This window comes from Eutrigla gurnardus (assembly GCF_963514095.1).
Source record: "Eutrigla gurnardus genome assembly, chromosome: 6".
Lineage (NCBI taxonomy): Eukaryota > Metazoa > Chordata > Actinopteri > Perciformes > Triglidae > Eutrigla > Eutrigla gurnardus.
In genome coordinates, this window is record NC_139920.1 from 16,826,170 (window position 1) to 16,843,561 (window position 17,392).

The following is a 17,392-nucleotide window of genomic DNA, read 5'->3' on the forward strand; positions in this document are numbered from 1 at the left end:
CTTGGGTGGGGTGCATGGGGGAGGGGGGGCAGCAGCGTGTGTGCATTGTGTGTAACTGTGTGTGTGTGTGTGTGCGTGTTGGAGAACAGACACTGTGGGTATGTGTGTGTGTATATATTGTGCTTACATAGGAGCAAGGCAGTGGGAGAAAGGTCGTGTATGTATGTGTGTGTGTGTGTGTGTGTGTGTGTGTGTGTGTGTGTGTGTGTGTGTGTTCGTACCAATAACATCCATACCGTCTCGGTTTCACACTGCTGTCGTGTTGGACGCCCGCCGTCTTTTAATCACATCCCGCGCCTTTCTGTGAGTTGTTTTTTTGTTTTTTTTGTTTACATATACATTTTAATCATCAGTTTTTTGTCCATTTACCATTCCAATACAGATTTTTTTTTCTTCACATTGATGATAAATATCACACATTGCGAGGTCTCCTCCGTTGATGGATTCAAACATTCAAGACAAACTGTTTTTGTTTGAGAAATCATCTGTTGTACATTTGTAACTTAAACAGGTTTTATGTTGGTTGTTTATTGGTTCTCAGTATGCTATCATCTTATCCTATATTGTCTTTGTCTTCAATGGTGAGGAATTCCCATCAAAGTTTTCCCCCTTCTGTTAATACTTTAGGGAATTTTCAAACGTCGGGATGTATGGCTGTAATGCCCCAAGATTTGTTCTCCCTGAAAGAAATGATAGAGTAAGAATATATTAACTACAGAGCAACCTGGCTTTATGGGGTCTGCATTAACTCTTACTTCATTTTAGGTTTATGCATAAATATATACTATATATGTATATAGATATATATCAATATATATATACACATATATATATCAATATATGCTTTGCAGCATTCCTTTGATTTAAATTTTAAAGCCATGTTCATGCATTAAAAAGCAATTTCATATTTTTGACTGCAGGGTTTAGATGCAAATCCATGGGGCATTACGTTAAAAAACCATAAACATCATAAAAATAGGAAATAGAAATTAAAAATGGAAGCAAAAATGAGGACGTTTAACTGGTCATTAATAACTGAATGCTTTCTCATTTGTTGATGTGATAAACAAAAAGATTGTATTCAAGATAGAACACAAAAATGGCAAGTGTAATGAAAAATAAAACCCATTTAAAGCAAAGTATTTTTTATTCACACAAATTTAATAAGATATAACAACCGTTTGGTCCATAAATATTTAAGGGGAAATAGTTTCTATACACCATCTTTATCAAGAAACAGGGAAACATGGACAATCTTGATAGAACACTTACTGTACTCAACTATTAACACGAAGATCAATATATAAGGTTCTTGGAATACCCAACTATATCTGAAAGAGTGCACAAATGCTTTCTATGACATCGCTGCCCCCTTTTCTTAACAGGATACACCATAAAAAGATCTTCGGAAATAAGATGCAAAACAGTACAAAACTAGTGAGGCGTCAAAAGGATGTGAATCAGTTAACAAAGAACACATATATCCTGAATTTCACAAACTTTCTCCCAAGTTATAGCATAAGGCACATAGTAGAACTGAGTTAGGCATCTACTTCATGAAGTAGATCTAGAGTACCACTTTGTTCTACGATAGAACAAATTGTGACGCTCACAATGAAATGTATCAACTCCGTTGAAGATTCGCTCGGCCTTTCTTTTTCTCTCTCTATCGTTCAGCCAGAAGAAACATGTTTTTGGTCTGTTCAGTGGCAAGTGTCATTAAAGAAAGTATAAATATGGCCAAAAAGGAGAACACATGGACAATGATTTCCCACTGGCTGCCTCTTACGACTCCACCTATCTGAGGTCATCTGAATGTTCACGTCCGCTCTACAAATCGAGTTTTGCAACGCCGCAACCGCTCTATTTCTCACCCCCGCTCCGTCCCCCTCCCCCGTTTTCAGAAATCACATCGTTACCCTGAGCAACATGATCAAAACAATAATGCACTTTTCACTGGGCAGTGTATTGTCACTGTGCAATTGAGTTTTGTCTGCGGATCTATGGATATGTTTACGAGGATTCATCCTCTATGTTTAATCTATGAGGCCAACAAATCTTGGAAAAAGTGCTCTGTCGTGAAAACAATCGATTGCAACGACGTGCGCAAATTATTCTCTGGTCCCAATTTCTCTAATTATCAAACGATCGCTCTCGATGTCACTGCGTTACATGTTGGACAGTTACCACTGTACAGATTGTGGGATTAGCTTCTCTTTATCACAGTAGATTCCTGATTCATGCGTGTGGTTTCAGCATCTACCTGCCTTTTAAGCTGCAACGTTTAGGTGCTTCCAATGCAATTTAGACGTTTTACGCGGAGCTCTGTGAGTTATCTCAATGTCTGATTCCATCCAACTCAGCCTTAAAGACCGAAACATTCGGAAATGATTAAAGCCTGTTTTCCGGAGTTACCCATATACAGAACATTCGACAAGTTTATTTCCCAAATTATTCCAAAACAAAGAAAAAAATCTTTAACTCGGATAGTGCGGAGACAGTGCATACATATACAGGGATTCTGAGGGAAAAATATCCATATTATTTTTAGAATGTATCAATTAAGCATAAATTAGGAAGGGTTTGTTTTATCATAATTCAATACAAATGTACAAATCAAGTCAAAATCGAGTTTTCCAGACAAGCTTCATGTTTAGTAATTTTTTTTTCTGATGAATTGTGGGATCCATGAGAATTACTTCAACTTCAAAAATGTCACCGTCCAAAAATCAATCTCTGCATACTGTAAGTCGACTACAGACACGGCTGCCATGTGGTTTCAAATGCTACACATTAAAATGATTTCCTTGTGTTTTAATGTGGTCGCTGCTGTTCTTGCTCTCGTTGTTCTTGTTTGTGTACACAGTACAGCACTTTCTGTTCCAAGGAGCTGTCTCTGGTAGATTTTAAAGGTGTCACTTAAAAAAATAAAATGTAAATCGAGGGAAGAAAATAAAAGGGGGGAAAAAATCAAAGCAAATCAGATTTAAAAAAAAAAAAAAAAAAAATCTGTCTGCTAGGGATAGCTTGTTAGAAAAGATTTGTCAAGGTAGTTTGTGAAGGGCTCCCCGAATCATGGCTGTCCAAACTAGAGGTGACGGAGGTCACTACAGTGATAGAGGGGTTTGTCAGGTCTGTTAGTGTGGCCGCGCTGGAGGGGGGGCTCAGGGCCCCACTGTCAGATGAGGGTGGAGGGAGTGAGGTGCCATCAGCCTTATCAACACCTCCATTCTCCTGTCGCAAAACGTTCCTTCTGAATTTGGCTCTTGCGTTTTGGAACCAAACCTGCAAACCAATCCCAATGTGGCTTTTACTTTTTGTGTTTAAGATTAATTTTTTAAAAAGAAATCATTCGTACAGTAGTTTACATATCAAGTTATCACAGCTATAACTGCATCAACTTGCCCTCGCCCTTATGTATATAAATCTTCATATCTCTCATACATTATTTTGACCTCAAGGGGCAGATTACAATCAACCAGTTAGCTCCTGAACACATCATCTGGATTTTAATAGCAAATCAAAACAATAATCCTATCCTTTTAAATGTTTTATCTGTGAGAGTTGAATTAACACCCTTTTCTGTTCCACAAAAGAACACGTGCACTCTCATTATTAATATCAGCTGTCGTTTTACACTGAAGTTTCTACGCTTATGAACGACTCTTCTTCCCCCCAAAAAAGAACATTTAAGAATCTACAAGATTTCTGTCATAACCCACCTGGATATACATCTAATGACTAAATGGGTCAACCGAACAAACAAAAACAAAAAGGATGACTTCAATGGTAATATTGGTGTGAAATGAGAGGGACATGGAGGAGGAGTGGGGGTGCAGACACAAATATGGGGCTGATCAGATCAGTAAGAATGGCTTTCTGCTTACCTGTAGAACTCTCTTAGTGAGGCCTGTTTTCTGGGCCAGCTGCTTTAAGTCCTTGGCATCTGGATTGTGGTTGATGGCAAAGTAGGATTTCATTGTCCGCAGCTGATGGTGCTTGAAGGAGGTCCGCATGCGCTTGGTCTTCTGTGTTGGAGCGTAGGCCTGCTGGTCCCGGTCCATGTGATCCGTGTCGTTCTCATTACAGCCTGAGAGGGCACAGAGCGGAGCACATGGGGGTTAATTCAGAGTCCACATGAAACCACTTCAACAACAACCAAAAAAAATGTTCTTTCGTTTTCTAAAAACTTTGAGGCGACAACTAACCGGTAATAGCAAATCACTCCTCTGCTATCAAGCTAACGTTATTCAAATCAGGAAACTGCTTAAACCTGATTTAATGTTACACTAGATTTAATGCTTGGTATTAAATTCAATATCTCTTGACATGAAAAGAAAAGACACACAAGTATGGGATAAAGGCGCTCACATAAAGAACAGATTGTGGAAAGTTCATGCATTTCCACAGACTTGCCATGTCATCGTGCTCAATAATGAAGCTTTGGTATATTTATAACAAACAATTCAAATATATGAATGAGTGACATTCAAGAAACTCAACTGAACCGACTCATCGGAGATGTATTGTAACGCATTTCAAATGGTGATTATTGTTCGAGTTTCTTTTTTTTTTTTAAGCAACATGATGTATTTTAACCATAAACTGGGACCGGGCTAAATTATTTCTGCCTTTGTTTGCAAATACTTATAGTCCTAATGGGCCTCATTTGTCAATAGCTTCCTGTATGTGTAAAATATTAAAAGACGGCGAAATGCAAAAATGGATCCACTAAATTAAATTCACGTGTGGCTAAAGTGCTGCGTTAACATTTCATCAAGAAAAAAAAAAAAAGCTTAACGCAATATTTCACTATTTGTTTTACAAATACATTTCTGCATAATTCTGATGTGACAAAAAAAAAAATTTGATGCCAAAAAAAAATTTATTAGTACGTGACTGTTGAACGCTTTCATGACAGCAACCAAAATATGCAACGTCAATTAATGATAATGGACTATTTGATAGTCATTTTCTATGGAATCTAGTATTTATTTTAGAACAGGATCTTATAAGATCTTGTCTCTTACTTTAGTGCAAAAAGTAGCATCGGGTTCCTAAATTATAAAGTAGGTTGTATTGATTTCCTTGTGTCCATGTAACTGAAATGCTGACCACTTGTTTTCCTCCGCGGATGATGAAATATCGAACGACTTACACCAACATTTCATCATATGCCCTCCAAACACTTAAAAAAAAAATCCATGATTGAATTAAATTATAAATCCGTTTGACTAAGGCGGATACAAAATTCATCACATTGTGGGATAGATATTTTAAATGCGTGGCATTATGTTACAGCGTGAATTATGTGTATTCTTTTGTTGTACAAGACTTCTTCTTGTGACACGTACACGCACCATTAATATGACAATCATTGACATCTATGTTCTTCTGTTCCAGCCTCCACTGGATTGTGTTTCACTAGATGTTACCCACTAGGGGTCTCTATATCCAAACAAGACCCAACTTTACAGGCTGGAATACTCAGTAGACCCACACCTTTCCCTGGTGAAAACAAGCATGAATGTGCTCGCTAAAGCAGAAACAAAACCTCAAACAAAACCTCATCCTATTTGTCATGAACACGAGTCTCCTGATCTGCAGAGTGATACATTAACCCGAGCAACGCAGGCAAAACAGCACTTAGGACGAGTTATTCAATTGTTGTTTTTTTTAATGATTTTTTAAATTTGTTTAATTAATGTTGAGGCCATAAATGCATCACTTAATTAGACAATTTAACATTTCAAGAATAAAACAAACAAACATTTCAATTAAGCTCAAAGAAGCCGATGAGTCTCTCTTTAAATTAGAAAATATTGTATCTTACCTCATACTATACTATTCTATTTTAATATCCCAAATGAAAAATCTAATATTCCCACTGGGACCTTTACTGTGTCTGTGGTGCTTAATAATGAGCTCACAGGGACATCTTACTGTATTTTTCTATCTCTGTGGGGTTTTCTTTTTTCCCCTCTTGTGGCTGCATTCTACTTTTATTTTTGTTTTGTTTTTACGTGTCCTCGTATATCGTGCTATTAAAGAAAAAAATAAAAGTGGCAATTTTTTTTTAAAAGTATTTTCTAATTTGCATAATCTCTTGGAACTGTGTTGGCGAAAACAATCCGGAGCCCCTTTCAAGCGGAGCGTTGACTGCGCGGCCCCGGCCTCCCTGCAGCAGGCCCCTCTGCACGGCGCTGCTGTGTCCCTGAGAACTGTGCTGACCGCCGCACGGGAGGCCAGGGATTCCAACGTCACCTTCAATTAACGGAGAACAATTAACGCGCAGATTACCCTTATTCCTCCCTATTCAACGGGAACAGAGGAAACTTGGCGCACAATGACAAACTTTCTCAACCGCACCCTAATTTGCAGAAAGCGACAACAAAATGGGGACGCCGCAGGGGGGTGGTGGTTGGGGTCGGGTTATAACATTCAGCGTTTCAATGCAGGAGTTTAGATGAAACCTACATTTAACAGCAGTTTAAAATTGACCGTCACGCCAGTTTTTTTTTCTGTCTTCCGGCAAAAAGTAAAAAACAATTACTTTGTACACGACTTTTAAGCAGCAGTCCCTAACCACACCGACACCTTCACGTCGGTCTGCACGTTTATTTTTGACCTATATTTAGTGTTAATTATTAAAGTCGATGTGCAGGTTGACGGCGGGGTCAAATTTCGATCACTCTCCGCGCAACACACACACACGCGCACACGCCACAGTTTAAAGAACAAAAACGGTGCAGTTCGAGGCGCGTGGACCGAAAAGCTCCGGATCAATTAGCCCACGGCCGCGGGCGCCGTTCTGCGCGGGCACGGTTCACCCACATTAGCATAGCCTGCAGGAGAGACGGTTCATCTCAGACATGGAAGGTAGGACCCACGGCTGTTAGAGCTGGGGCGTTCAGGAACCGTCTGGACGGGGGGGAAGGCTTCTGCGGTATGGAAACAAATCTGTAAAACTACGTGTTCACTGTAATGAGTTGTCGATTTATTTGCGAGTGATCACTTTAGTAAATTCTTCTGCCGCAATAAAAAAAAAGTGTTTTTTAGTGAACAACACGTAAAGCAGTAAAATGTTCCCGAGCTACGGTCCAGGATTGAACCCACATCAGGACTAGCTTAGTCAGGCTGTAGCTTCCTCTGTCCCGAGGCCTGCTAGTACCGAATAGACGGCCACTTTAGCACCAATGACACACTCCAGACTATGTTTCCACACCCTTAATCAGTGTCAGTGTGTTCTCGACCCCCCTTTGTTCCGAGCAGCACGCTGCGGGTCTCACCTGTGTTGTAGCTGGGTATATCTATCCCCATGGCCGGGCTCTTCCTCTTGCGCGGCCTTCCCTTCTGCGCCGTGCCGGTGCCGTTGAAGTAGGGCAGGGTGAGGCCGCCGCCCTTGGCCGCCAGCTCGGCGAAGTTGAGCTGCTGGTGGTAGTCCGGTCCCTGGACCAGCGTCTCGAAGTGGAGCCGGCAGTACACCAAGCTGTCCTTCATGCCGAAGTGGTCGCCCGTGGTCAGCGTCTTGTTGCACGTGGTGCACGTGAAGCAGCTCAGGTGGTACACGGAGTCGCGCGCCCGCATCACCATCTCCGAGGCCGATATCCCGAGGTGGCAGCGCGCGCACCTCTGCACGGAGAACCTTCTGGAACAGACACATCGTCAGGACTCCTCAAACACAACGGAGACCGAGCGGGACAAACGTAGAGGAGCCGAGATGGAGCCTGGACGTCACAGGCGTCAACGTGCGCGTGTTTGCATGACACAGCCAATACTATAACAGGCCTATAGACTGAGTTTACATTGCTGCTCCATGGGCCACATTTTGTCAATTCCATGTAAGAATATTATCTCTCTTAAATAAGTGATTAAAGTGAGTATTGTTAACCCCTTGGTAGTGTAGCTGACAGTAAACACAAAGGTTTACATGGAGAGACATGCCTTGGCATTAAACGGCTTCTCTTCTCTTTTTCTTGGGCTATTTTACAATTAAAGAACATTGGAAATGACTTGGCCTCTATGCCTGTGCAGGGCGTTATGTGTGTTAAAATATGGGATAACATATCTGACCATTAACTACATTTGAACTGGTTCTTTTCCATACTCAGGCGTGTTACACTGGATGCTGACAAAAGCCATTAAAAGGAGGTTACTTTTTGAACAAACACATTATAAATGTAGCTGTCCTTTGTTCCTGGTGGGCTGGGTTGCATTACACCCAGAGCCATGGAGGCTATAACATATTATAATAATACTATTATAACTTAACGCCAATTAACAACATGCAGGGCCCTTGACAATGATATGATTCTAGTCAGACAAGAATGAGGCCTGATTGGAGCAAAAGGCTTCAACATAATTCCAGATGAACAAATCAGGGTTAAGAATAGTGGCTTTTTAAAAAAGTGCTTGTTGATATAAGAGTTTAAAATACATTTCCATACAAAGCCAGCAGCTTTGGATACATGGACACTAATATTTTCCTAAAGCTGTTCTGTGTATTTTTTTCTATAAATCTGTAACCTTCATTTTTCTTACCTGTAGTAATCTTCCTTGCAATAGATACTCCCATCCTTGGCAAAACACGTTAGCTCCGACTCCAACGCTAGTTTACATTCACAGCATTTGAGACACCGCAGGTGCCACTGTTTGTCCACGGCCAGGAGGTAGTATCTATCCGAAATCTTGCCGCCACAGCCGGCACACAGAGCCGGCTTCTCCGGGCTCATGGTGGGCATGGTCTGAGGCAGGGAGAGAGAGACGAGACAGCTCATGGCAACTAGTCCTTCAAGAGAGAGGTGGCGAAATATGATGCAACACAAATCGCGTAATAAACAGAAATAACAGGCATTTAGTGTTTTTCTGGACATTGAATTAAACTCCTCGCCCCTGTCAAGTAAAGGCCTCATGGAGACTTTAAACGCGTTAAACAAACGCAGGCTCGGTGTGTTCAGGTCCCATTAAGGAATTAACAGCATCAACGAAACAACCTTGTTTGTGAAAATTTGTGAAATTAAACTGAATATCGGAGAGTTGATATTTTATTTAATATCATATTTAATTTATTTAATGTTTTATTCGTAGAAATTAAATTAAAGCAACAAAAAAAATCACTAACAGTGAACACTAATATTTTAAAACATTTATTCAGGCCTATTAAATTAAATACTAGTAATGTATTTTTTTTACCAGCAAAATGCTACATCAAAACTATATTCTAATTATATTTATAATATTAATAATAATAATTATAGACACTGCTTTTTGCCAACATTTATTTGGAGATATATAATTGCCAGAACTAAACTTAAAAAATAAATAAATATGGCTGCTCTGATGCACAGTCTTTATTTGATTATTGTTTTTTAATATATATTGAGAGACAACTGCATGTAAAGTCTCTGCTATGTTTATGTTTTAGTAATTATTTTGAGCATCTGAATTTAACTTTCCAAGAGAGAATAAATCTTGGATGAAGAACGTTTGACCTGAACTGACAAATCCTCCTCTACTTACCCCCACAAACAACTGTACACTTCCTGGCACGTTAACGGTGCCACGGCCGCCGTTTACGTAGCGACGGCGGTTCAAACACGAATTGAAACACGGGTCGATCGGGCTCTTACCGACTCTCTCCCGTTCAGCTGCATGCCCTTCGCCAGGCGCGACTCCGTTTTCGACCTTCTCTCCATCTCCTCCATTATCCCTTGGATGTGATCCCCGGAGATCCCGTGGAAAAGCATGGCTCCCGGTCCTGGACGCAACTTGCAACTGCCTGCCTCTGTCTTGCAGCCCACAACTTCCATATACTGTGCTGTAGCGCTGCGCCCCGCTCTCTCAGCGCATCCAACGGGGCTCGGGCGGCTCTGAGAGAGGCACACAAAACGGCGACGCAACCCCAGAGACGCAGATCAGCTCCTCGCCGGGATGCAAAGGCAACTGGAAGAAAAGAAGAACGAAGAAAAGCTACAACATGGGTGGGACAGCAGGAGGAGGAGGTGGTGGAGGTGGTGGTGGTGGTGGTGGTGCACCAGCTTTTTCCTTCTTCCCGTGAATGTCTCTCCTCCAGAAAAAAATATATAGTCCAAATGACGCGAAGTGGTGGTGGTGGGGAGGGAGGAGGGGAGGGAGGGGGGGAGCTACAGTGTGAACACTCGCCAAAAAAATAATGGCACAAAGTTTCTGTTGTTTCTTTTTGGTGATTTCTCTCTCCCGGTTCCCAGTCAGGGGTTCCTCGGTGCTCGGAGGTCAGGTTGGGACTGCCTGGATTTGAGCACCGTGTCCTATTTGTGAAGAGAGCAGAGCCTGCCCAGTCTGAATAATTTGGTAGGAGGAGTCCCCCCCCCCCCCCCACCCCCCTCTCTCTCTCTCCTTTCACTCCATGTCTCTCCCCACCACTCTCTCTCTCCCTCTCTCTCTCTCTCTCTCTCCATCGACACTGATTTCTATTCAGCAACAAAGAGCTGTCACTCTTCCCTCAAAAACTCCAGATTCTGGCTGCGCGAAGGACCACCACTTTATGGTATTGACATTTTCATTACTTTTATTCCCCCATTTACAGGAGATGATGCTGGAGTGTAGTCAGAAGTTGCATAAACTGGAAAAGGGGCTTATGGTCGTCCGAGTGGAAAGATTTGATTTATTTAACAGTCCTTAAACAAACAATATGCATCTGGAGTAGAATATAATTAAGTCCTTTTGGAGTTTTATTATATTGTAAGGGTCCGAGTCTCCTTCGTGACGTCAGCTGTGGAGACACATTCATTGGGCTAATTTGAGGTTTAATTTTTTTTTTATTAAAACAGTTTTAGTGGTTTTAATTTGTTTGTTTTACGCAGGTGTTTGGTTGTCCCAAAATAACAGTGTGTGTGTGTGTGTGTGTGTGTGTGTGTGTGTGTGTGTGTGTGGTATAAATGTATTGTTTGGGGCGGGGCAGTGATCAGTGATAGGCTAGAGGGCGGGGAAAGACTGTATTAAACAATCTGAAAGGATAGCATTTTTTGTTATTACTCAAATGAATGAGATTTTGTTTCGAAAATAAAAGCATCATACGCTGCAATAAGATACCTTACAATCTCTTGTTTTTTCTTAAATAATTTGCTATGGAAGCGAAGCAAACTATTTTCTTTTTATACGTAAATATAGCTCAGTCTATTCGGTTACAATATCTTTTATTTTTTATTATTATCGCCATTAAAGCCTCACTATTAAACAACCGGATTCCCTGCCGAGCATCGTCTCGTGAATGAGCCAAAATGTTGTTTACCTGCAGGTGATTTGTTCTGATGAGATTGCAACTATACACATATATATTATTTATCCTAAAGGTTATGCCACAAGCATGTGATATGGAGGTATTCAATATTTTCTGAAATCCACCTTCCATATCTAGCGTAGGCCTACTGATATGGCGACAGCCACGATCCGGATCTGTGTCACTTTGGGAAAAACTCTGTTACGCAAAAGAAGCGTCGCTGCCTAACAAACGTGGCAGCTCCAGGGTCTGCAGCCTGACCGCCAGGGCGACGCGGGCCTTCCCAGCCGAGGGCCCGAGGAACCAGTCCCGGTCCCTGAGAGGCTGGAGATGTGGCCGTAAAACAATAGCCACGCAGCGGCTGGATGTTTGCCTCGGCTTCGGTGCCATTAATAGATTTACCGAGGCTCCGGGGGGGTTCGCAGGTGTGGATGCTTCATCTCAAGACGTGTTACATTATCTCGTGCCTCCTCCTCCTCCCCCTCCTCCTCCCTCCACCCCCCCACCATGAAGTTGTGTTGGCTTTAATTGGAGGCCCCTTGGTAGCATCGCTATCAGACGAGGCTCGGACCCTCCTGGACGACCCGGACCCGCAGCTGTTCTGAGACGCGTCGCCGTTCATTTGGTGGCTCAGCGGCGGCCCCGGATCGGCCAAAGGGGACATTTCACCTGGACAAAGACACCCTGAGAGCAGCGATCAACTCAGCTCTGTGTGATATTTAATCTGTCTGCTGTTTTTTTTTTTTTTTTTACCTCCCTCCTACTCTCTCTCTCTCTCTCTCCCTCTCCCTCCCTCCCTCCCTCACTCACTCGCCCCCCCTCTCTCTCCGGAAATTAAAAAAAGACTCCTGATTTCCAAACCTGGACTAAATCCCGCAGTAAAATAGGAATACAGTATGTTCACGTTGGTGTTCGATCATATCGTTAATGTCGATGAGGAACAGCGTGTTGCCTCCAGCGGTGACATTTCATTTGAAGGAAGAGGGCTTAACAATGTGTCAGTGAACACAAGGGGCTGAGGGAATACTGGGGTTTCTGTGTTGTCGTTTTGTTTCGTTTCATTGTTAGGTTTTATTTATTTTTTTGGTGCCTATTACATTACCTGCAACTAAATGTACATGAGACGTTTTTGTTGTCTTATCTTATTATTCCTGCTGTGTCATTTGGGGAAAGAATGCAACCAATTCACGAAATGACGATTATAGTAAAACAAATATGACTTGTTTTGTATATAATAGTTCTCGTTTGGAAGTTTTTTTTTGACGTCTTATTAATTAAGCAACCTGGATGTGTATGTTGCCCATCACAGTTCATTTCTGGGATGAAATAAATTGAAGCAAATCCATCTGGGCGTTTCTGTGTCATTTTTCGTTTAGTTACTGAGAATGATTTGCCCTAATTTAAGATTTGGGATCTTTGTTTAGGGAAATTATGTCTTTTAAAAAAAACACACATTACAATTGCTGTTTGTTCATACACTGAGCTGAGCTCCGTTTCGAACCTTTGACGCTTTAAAAATAAAATAATAAATGCATTAATAATTATCACAAGTTATAACAGTGCAACTGTAACTCGGCTCAGTGTGTTTCAGACTTTTCTCATATATATAACGAAAATAGCAAATATAAACTAAGTTACTTATTTTCCTACCGTAATTATAAGAGCACAATTTAATATTTCCCCTGCCGATCCGCTTGCATGATTTTGATAATCCCTACAAACTCCTGGTATTTGCTGTCAGACTAAAAATATGTTTATAACGTAAAAAAAAACAAAATAAAAATACATTTAAATGGGCTCACCTTCCTCAGCCTCCCTGTTTATCCCGGAGAATATTATAATAACTCTATTTATCAGGCATCTGTCGCGCGTTGCTTCACGCGCTGCTGATAAAACGCCTACCCTGTGTTATTATAATTCTTCTTATTTCTTATTATTATTATTATCCCAAGCAGACTTATAGAAAAGGGGGTCTTACCTGAGGCTGTGCTGTGTGTGAGATCCCCGTGCAGCGTGCAGGCGGAGCAGCTCCGGACTGTGCGCAGAGGAGACGGAGGAGACGCCGCCGGTAGATGCGGGCTGCTCCTCGTTTCTGAGCTTACAGTTGGAGCTCGAGCGTCAATTAAAACACAAGACATTTAAATATTCCTCTCCCGTACGCAGACACACACACACACACACACACACACACACACACACACACACACACACACACACACACACACACACACACACACACACACACACACACACACACACACACACACACAGAACATGGGAAGCCACGAGCCAATGGCCTATGCAGGTTGGAATATGTGATGGAGTCGTAAATAAAAGGATAAATAATCTGATTTTATCGCCAAATGGCACACAACTACCTTTATTATACGTGGTGCAGCAAGATTTAGGGATCTCAAAAATATTTCCCCCCCCTCTAAACGAAATGTCTTGTATAACTATGATGCATGAATTCAGATCGTAAAGTTTTATTTTAACATTTTACAAAGTTGCGGGGGGTCCGGGCTCGTATACAACGAAGATGGGATTGAAGTGAGATGAACACGGCTGCCTCCCTCATTCCACCGGAGTGACTAAATAATTCGATCTACAGTCAAACTGGATCAATCACTCTGACAAACGTATGGAAAAGCACCACAAAGCCTGCTGGGGGCAAATAACGGTTTGCTATTGATATCGAACCGAAGTCATTTTTCAAAATAAAAGTGGTACTTTCTGAATTTATGTCCGACTACAATCAGCAGTTGTTAAGACCAGTTGTGTTTTTGTACCTCATCAAAACACACGTTTAAAAAAAGGCTAATTTAGTTTCTTTTAGCATTCCCAACTTCAGGTCTATTTTTCATTTGTTGTGCCACCACTGGTTACATTGAACGAATCCTCCAAAAATAGCACCGATATTAAAATAATTTCCTGGTATTTCGTTCCCCCTGAACGCCGCTGCGTCTCTCCATCTGTCTCACCTGGAGGATCCAGCTGACGAACGTCAAATGCAACGCAGCATTGCGTGTGTTTAGCAGGAAGCCTTCCACTGCACACACCGGGCCTCATATTGCAGCAGCTGATGAATAAAGAAATGTTGTCGATGAAAAATTCACCATTATCTAACAATGTCAAGTTTGTGGTAAATATTAATAGGGAGTTGTGTGTCACTGAAGATGGTTGCCTGCTAATGAGACTGTATTTTCATTATTAATTTGCTTATTTTTATATATTTTTTTTCCATTGCATTAGTGTATGTCCTTGTGTATTATTGGATTACAGGCCCAACAATGTGACACAAATAATAATGAGACTGATGACAGAATGTAAAACAGTGTTTGTACGTGACAAAGATCCTCCGGAAGACTGGACGTCCTCTCGCTGCTCACACTGGCCGCTCGGAGAACACATGGAGGTGAACGGGGGTTCGGTGTTTTGAAAACACACTCGGGCTCCAGCGATTCTAAAGCGGGTGACAGTTAATTACACCCCTGCGCCGCTCGCGTAAATGACACTGAGCCGCGCTGCTAACAGTCATTTTGCTTCGCTCCTTCCGCCTGGGCTGACATCACAATGTATCTCATCAATAATGCAAAAGGCACGGGGGATCCGTTTCACCGCGTGCCACAATGCGTACCAGCGTTCTCCCCGAGCCGTGATACCCGGACCGGCTCCGCGGCGGGGCTCGGGGTCGACAGGGAGACCCGCGCATGCAGCATCCGCGCGGGATGCCTGCCCGGCTGCCTCCGCGGGGCCGCCTGGCTCCTTTGGGGCATGGTGGTTAGATTACCACATAGTCCAGGGTTCATCTGGAGTCATCATTTCTGGGTCACTTCAAGTTACACTCAGTCTCGTGCAGGGAGCTCTCAGTCATTCATGGCCAGAAAAAGGAGACTGGGGGGGGGGGGGGGAGGAAGAGAGGCAAAGAAAGGGGGGAGAGTCAGGAGGAGGTGGGAAGGCTCTCCCAGGATCCACTGTATTGCAGGGAACCACAGGCTCACTGACAGAGGGAGGGAGAGGAGTGGGAAGGGAGAGAAGGGGGGCAGAGGGAGGAGTGAAGCACTGTAAAGCTGTATCCCAGTCACATGAGCTGGGGCGGGTGGGTGGGTGAGGGTGGTGAGCCATCCTGGAAATATTTACAAACACACAGTGGACACAGCTTCCTAATGACTGGAGGAGAAGAGAATATCTACACGGTAAATACACAAGCATGGGTGAGATATGAACAAATCACGGGGGTTGTGTTTTTTTTAATTTGCTAATACCTTGGATTAAAATGGGATTTAGAGAAGTCTAATCATGATGGACAAGAGTAAGCCAATAAATAGATTTCCAAGGCGTCTCAATCTCCACGTATCCTGTTTTTCATTTCCATCCTTATTCATCTCTCTCCAGGTCTTCCTCCCTCACTTTTTCCCCTCTCCTACTCCAACACCCCGCTTCTCCCACTTTCTCTTTGCTGTCTCTTCCAACCAGCGCTCCCCCCCCCCTCCCTTCAACCCCTCGCTACCTCTCCTCTCACCCCCCCGTCCCCCCCCCCCCCCCCCCCCCCCCCCCCCCCCGTCCCCTATACCTCCCTCCACTCCTCCTTCGATCTCCTTCCTGCTCTGCTCTGCTGGAGCTCAAATCACAACCCCGGTCCCTGGCAGATGGAGGATAGGAGAGAGAAGCTCTTAACTAGCCAGCCTGAGCCTGTGCTCTCTGCACACCAACTGCTGCCTGCCTCCCCTCCCTGCCTCCAGAGCAGCTCCAACAGCACACCGCCACCTCCACCCCCACCCCCTCCGTCTCCTCCGGGGACAGAGGATCCTCCTGGGGGTTGGTGCACGTATTAGTCCATATCTGGCCACACTAGAAAGGACATGGACGCATAATAGATGGTTGTTCTTCATCGTTGTATAACCTTGTGGGGTAAAAGCGGCTTTTTGGAGCAGGCACGCTCTATGCTTGTATATGTCGTCCTGCTTCGACTATTCATCGGAGACAAAGGAAGAGGGAAACATGAGTTAGAGGTTAGATAGTAAAGGGAAAAAACAATTTGTGTTGTAAGTGTAGACAAGAAATCACAGATAGTGCATTGATGTAAAACCAGGAGGGAAATAAAGAGGCCAAAGTGCTCCTTGGGCAGGAGGTGCCTGTTACTGCCTCTGACTCTCCTTTTATCTGGGCTCATCTGGCGGCCATGACTTGGCCTGGCATGAGCCTGACCACCAGTTGCGGTCTGACGGAGAAACTGCTCCTCCGTGCTATTTGCAGCCCTGTCTGTCCAAAGGAATCTGGTGCGCTGACTGTCACTCACAGGGGCCATGTGTGTTTTTTATCACTAATTCTACCACAGGGATCCGGCGGTCCATATGACCACTGCAGAGGCTGCTGCCCGAGGCGAGTTGACATTGTCTGTGTAGAACGACCAGACGTTGATGTAGTGGCTGCTCAAATGCTGCTCGAATATCAAGACACGGGCGCGTGCATCCGCGTGCACGCACGCACACAAACGTTACCAAAAAAAAAAAAAAAAAAAAAGCAGTGCCTGGCCAATTGCTGAGACTGATGTTCCTTTCAGCCATCATACGGCTGACACTCAAGTTTTTTTTTTTTCCCCCGCCAACCCTATGTCAGTTCCTGGCTGGTCTGGCCAACAGTGATGGAGACACTGTAACTGACTGTGGTTGGGGCCATTGGCCGCAGGGCTGCTGTGCCTGTTTGAGATGGGGAGGGGGGGGGGGGGGGGGGGGGGGCTGGTTGGCCTGTCAACTGGTTGTGACTAGAGCCTGTCTGGTCACAGTTCCAAACTGGACAGCTCTGTTTTTCTCTGCGGCTAGTGCCATCATCCTGCAGAAAGGCACACGGTATGTGGCTGCCACTCTGCTCCAGCACAGCATATGCTCCGGCTGAAGGTCAGAGGTGTTCAGTCCAAAATGCCTGAAATAAACACCTCACATGTCAGGTTTGCTGTGTGGAGCATATCTGCACTGAGAGAGTACCACTGTGGGTGTATGTGTGTGTATATATGTGTGTGTGTGTTTATATATATATATATATATATATATATATATATATATATATATATATTATATATATATATATATATATATATATAAATTATGTTGAGCATTATTCTGCCCTCCTGTATTT

At 43.2% G+C, this 17,392-nt stretch overlaps 1 protein-coding gene across 3 annotated transcripts; it reads right to left on the reverse strand.

Annotated features, from left to right (window-relative positions):
• Window positions 1-303: 303 nt before the first annotated feature.
• Window positions 304-9,992, reverse strand: lhx9 (LIM homeobox 9). Of its 3 annotated transcripts, none has more exons than XM_084010832.1 (5): window positions 9,630-9,980; window positions 8,542-8,744; window positions 7,290-7,648; window positions 3,888-4,090; window positions 304-680 (listed from the first exon to the last, which is right to left on the reverse strand). In XM_084010832.1, exons 1-5 carry the CDS (start codon window positions 9,807-9,809, stop codon window positions 624-626), a joined length of 1,002 nt encoding a protein of 333 aa, XP_083866958.1. In that variant the 5' UTR covers window positions 9,810-9,980; the 3' UTR covers window positions 304-623. The 3 variants fall into 3 exon arrangements, with proteins under 3 accessions (XP_083866958.1, XP_083866957.1, XP_083866956.1); XM_084010831.1 differs by lacking the exon at window positions 304-680 and adding an exon at window positions 1,185-3,285 and having other exon boundaries at window positions 7,290-7,645; window positions 9,630-9,992; XM_084010830.1 differs by lacking the exon at window positions 304-680 and adding an exon at window positions 1,185-3,285 and having other exon boundaries at window positions 9,630-9,986.
• Between the last annotated feature and the right edge of the window lie 7,400 nt (window positions 9,993-17,392).

Bases quoted from the DNA above. Each gene is read 5' to 3' on its own strand.
- lhx9 (XM_084010830.1), bottom strand. From the start codon at position 9,809: ATGGAAGTTGTGGGCTGCAAGACAGAGGCAGGCAGTTGCAAGTTGCGT. The intron at 4,091-7,289 runs GTGAGACCCGCA...GTGCCCTCTCAG, and splicing joins TATACCCAGCTACAACACAG to GCTGTAATGAGAACGACACG. The intron at 3,286-3,887 runs GTAAGCAGAAAG...ATTGGTTTGCAG, and splicing joins TCACTAAGAGAGTTCTACAG to GTTTGGTTCCAAAACGCAAG.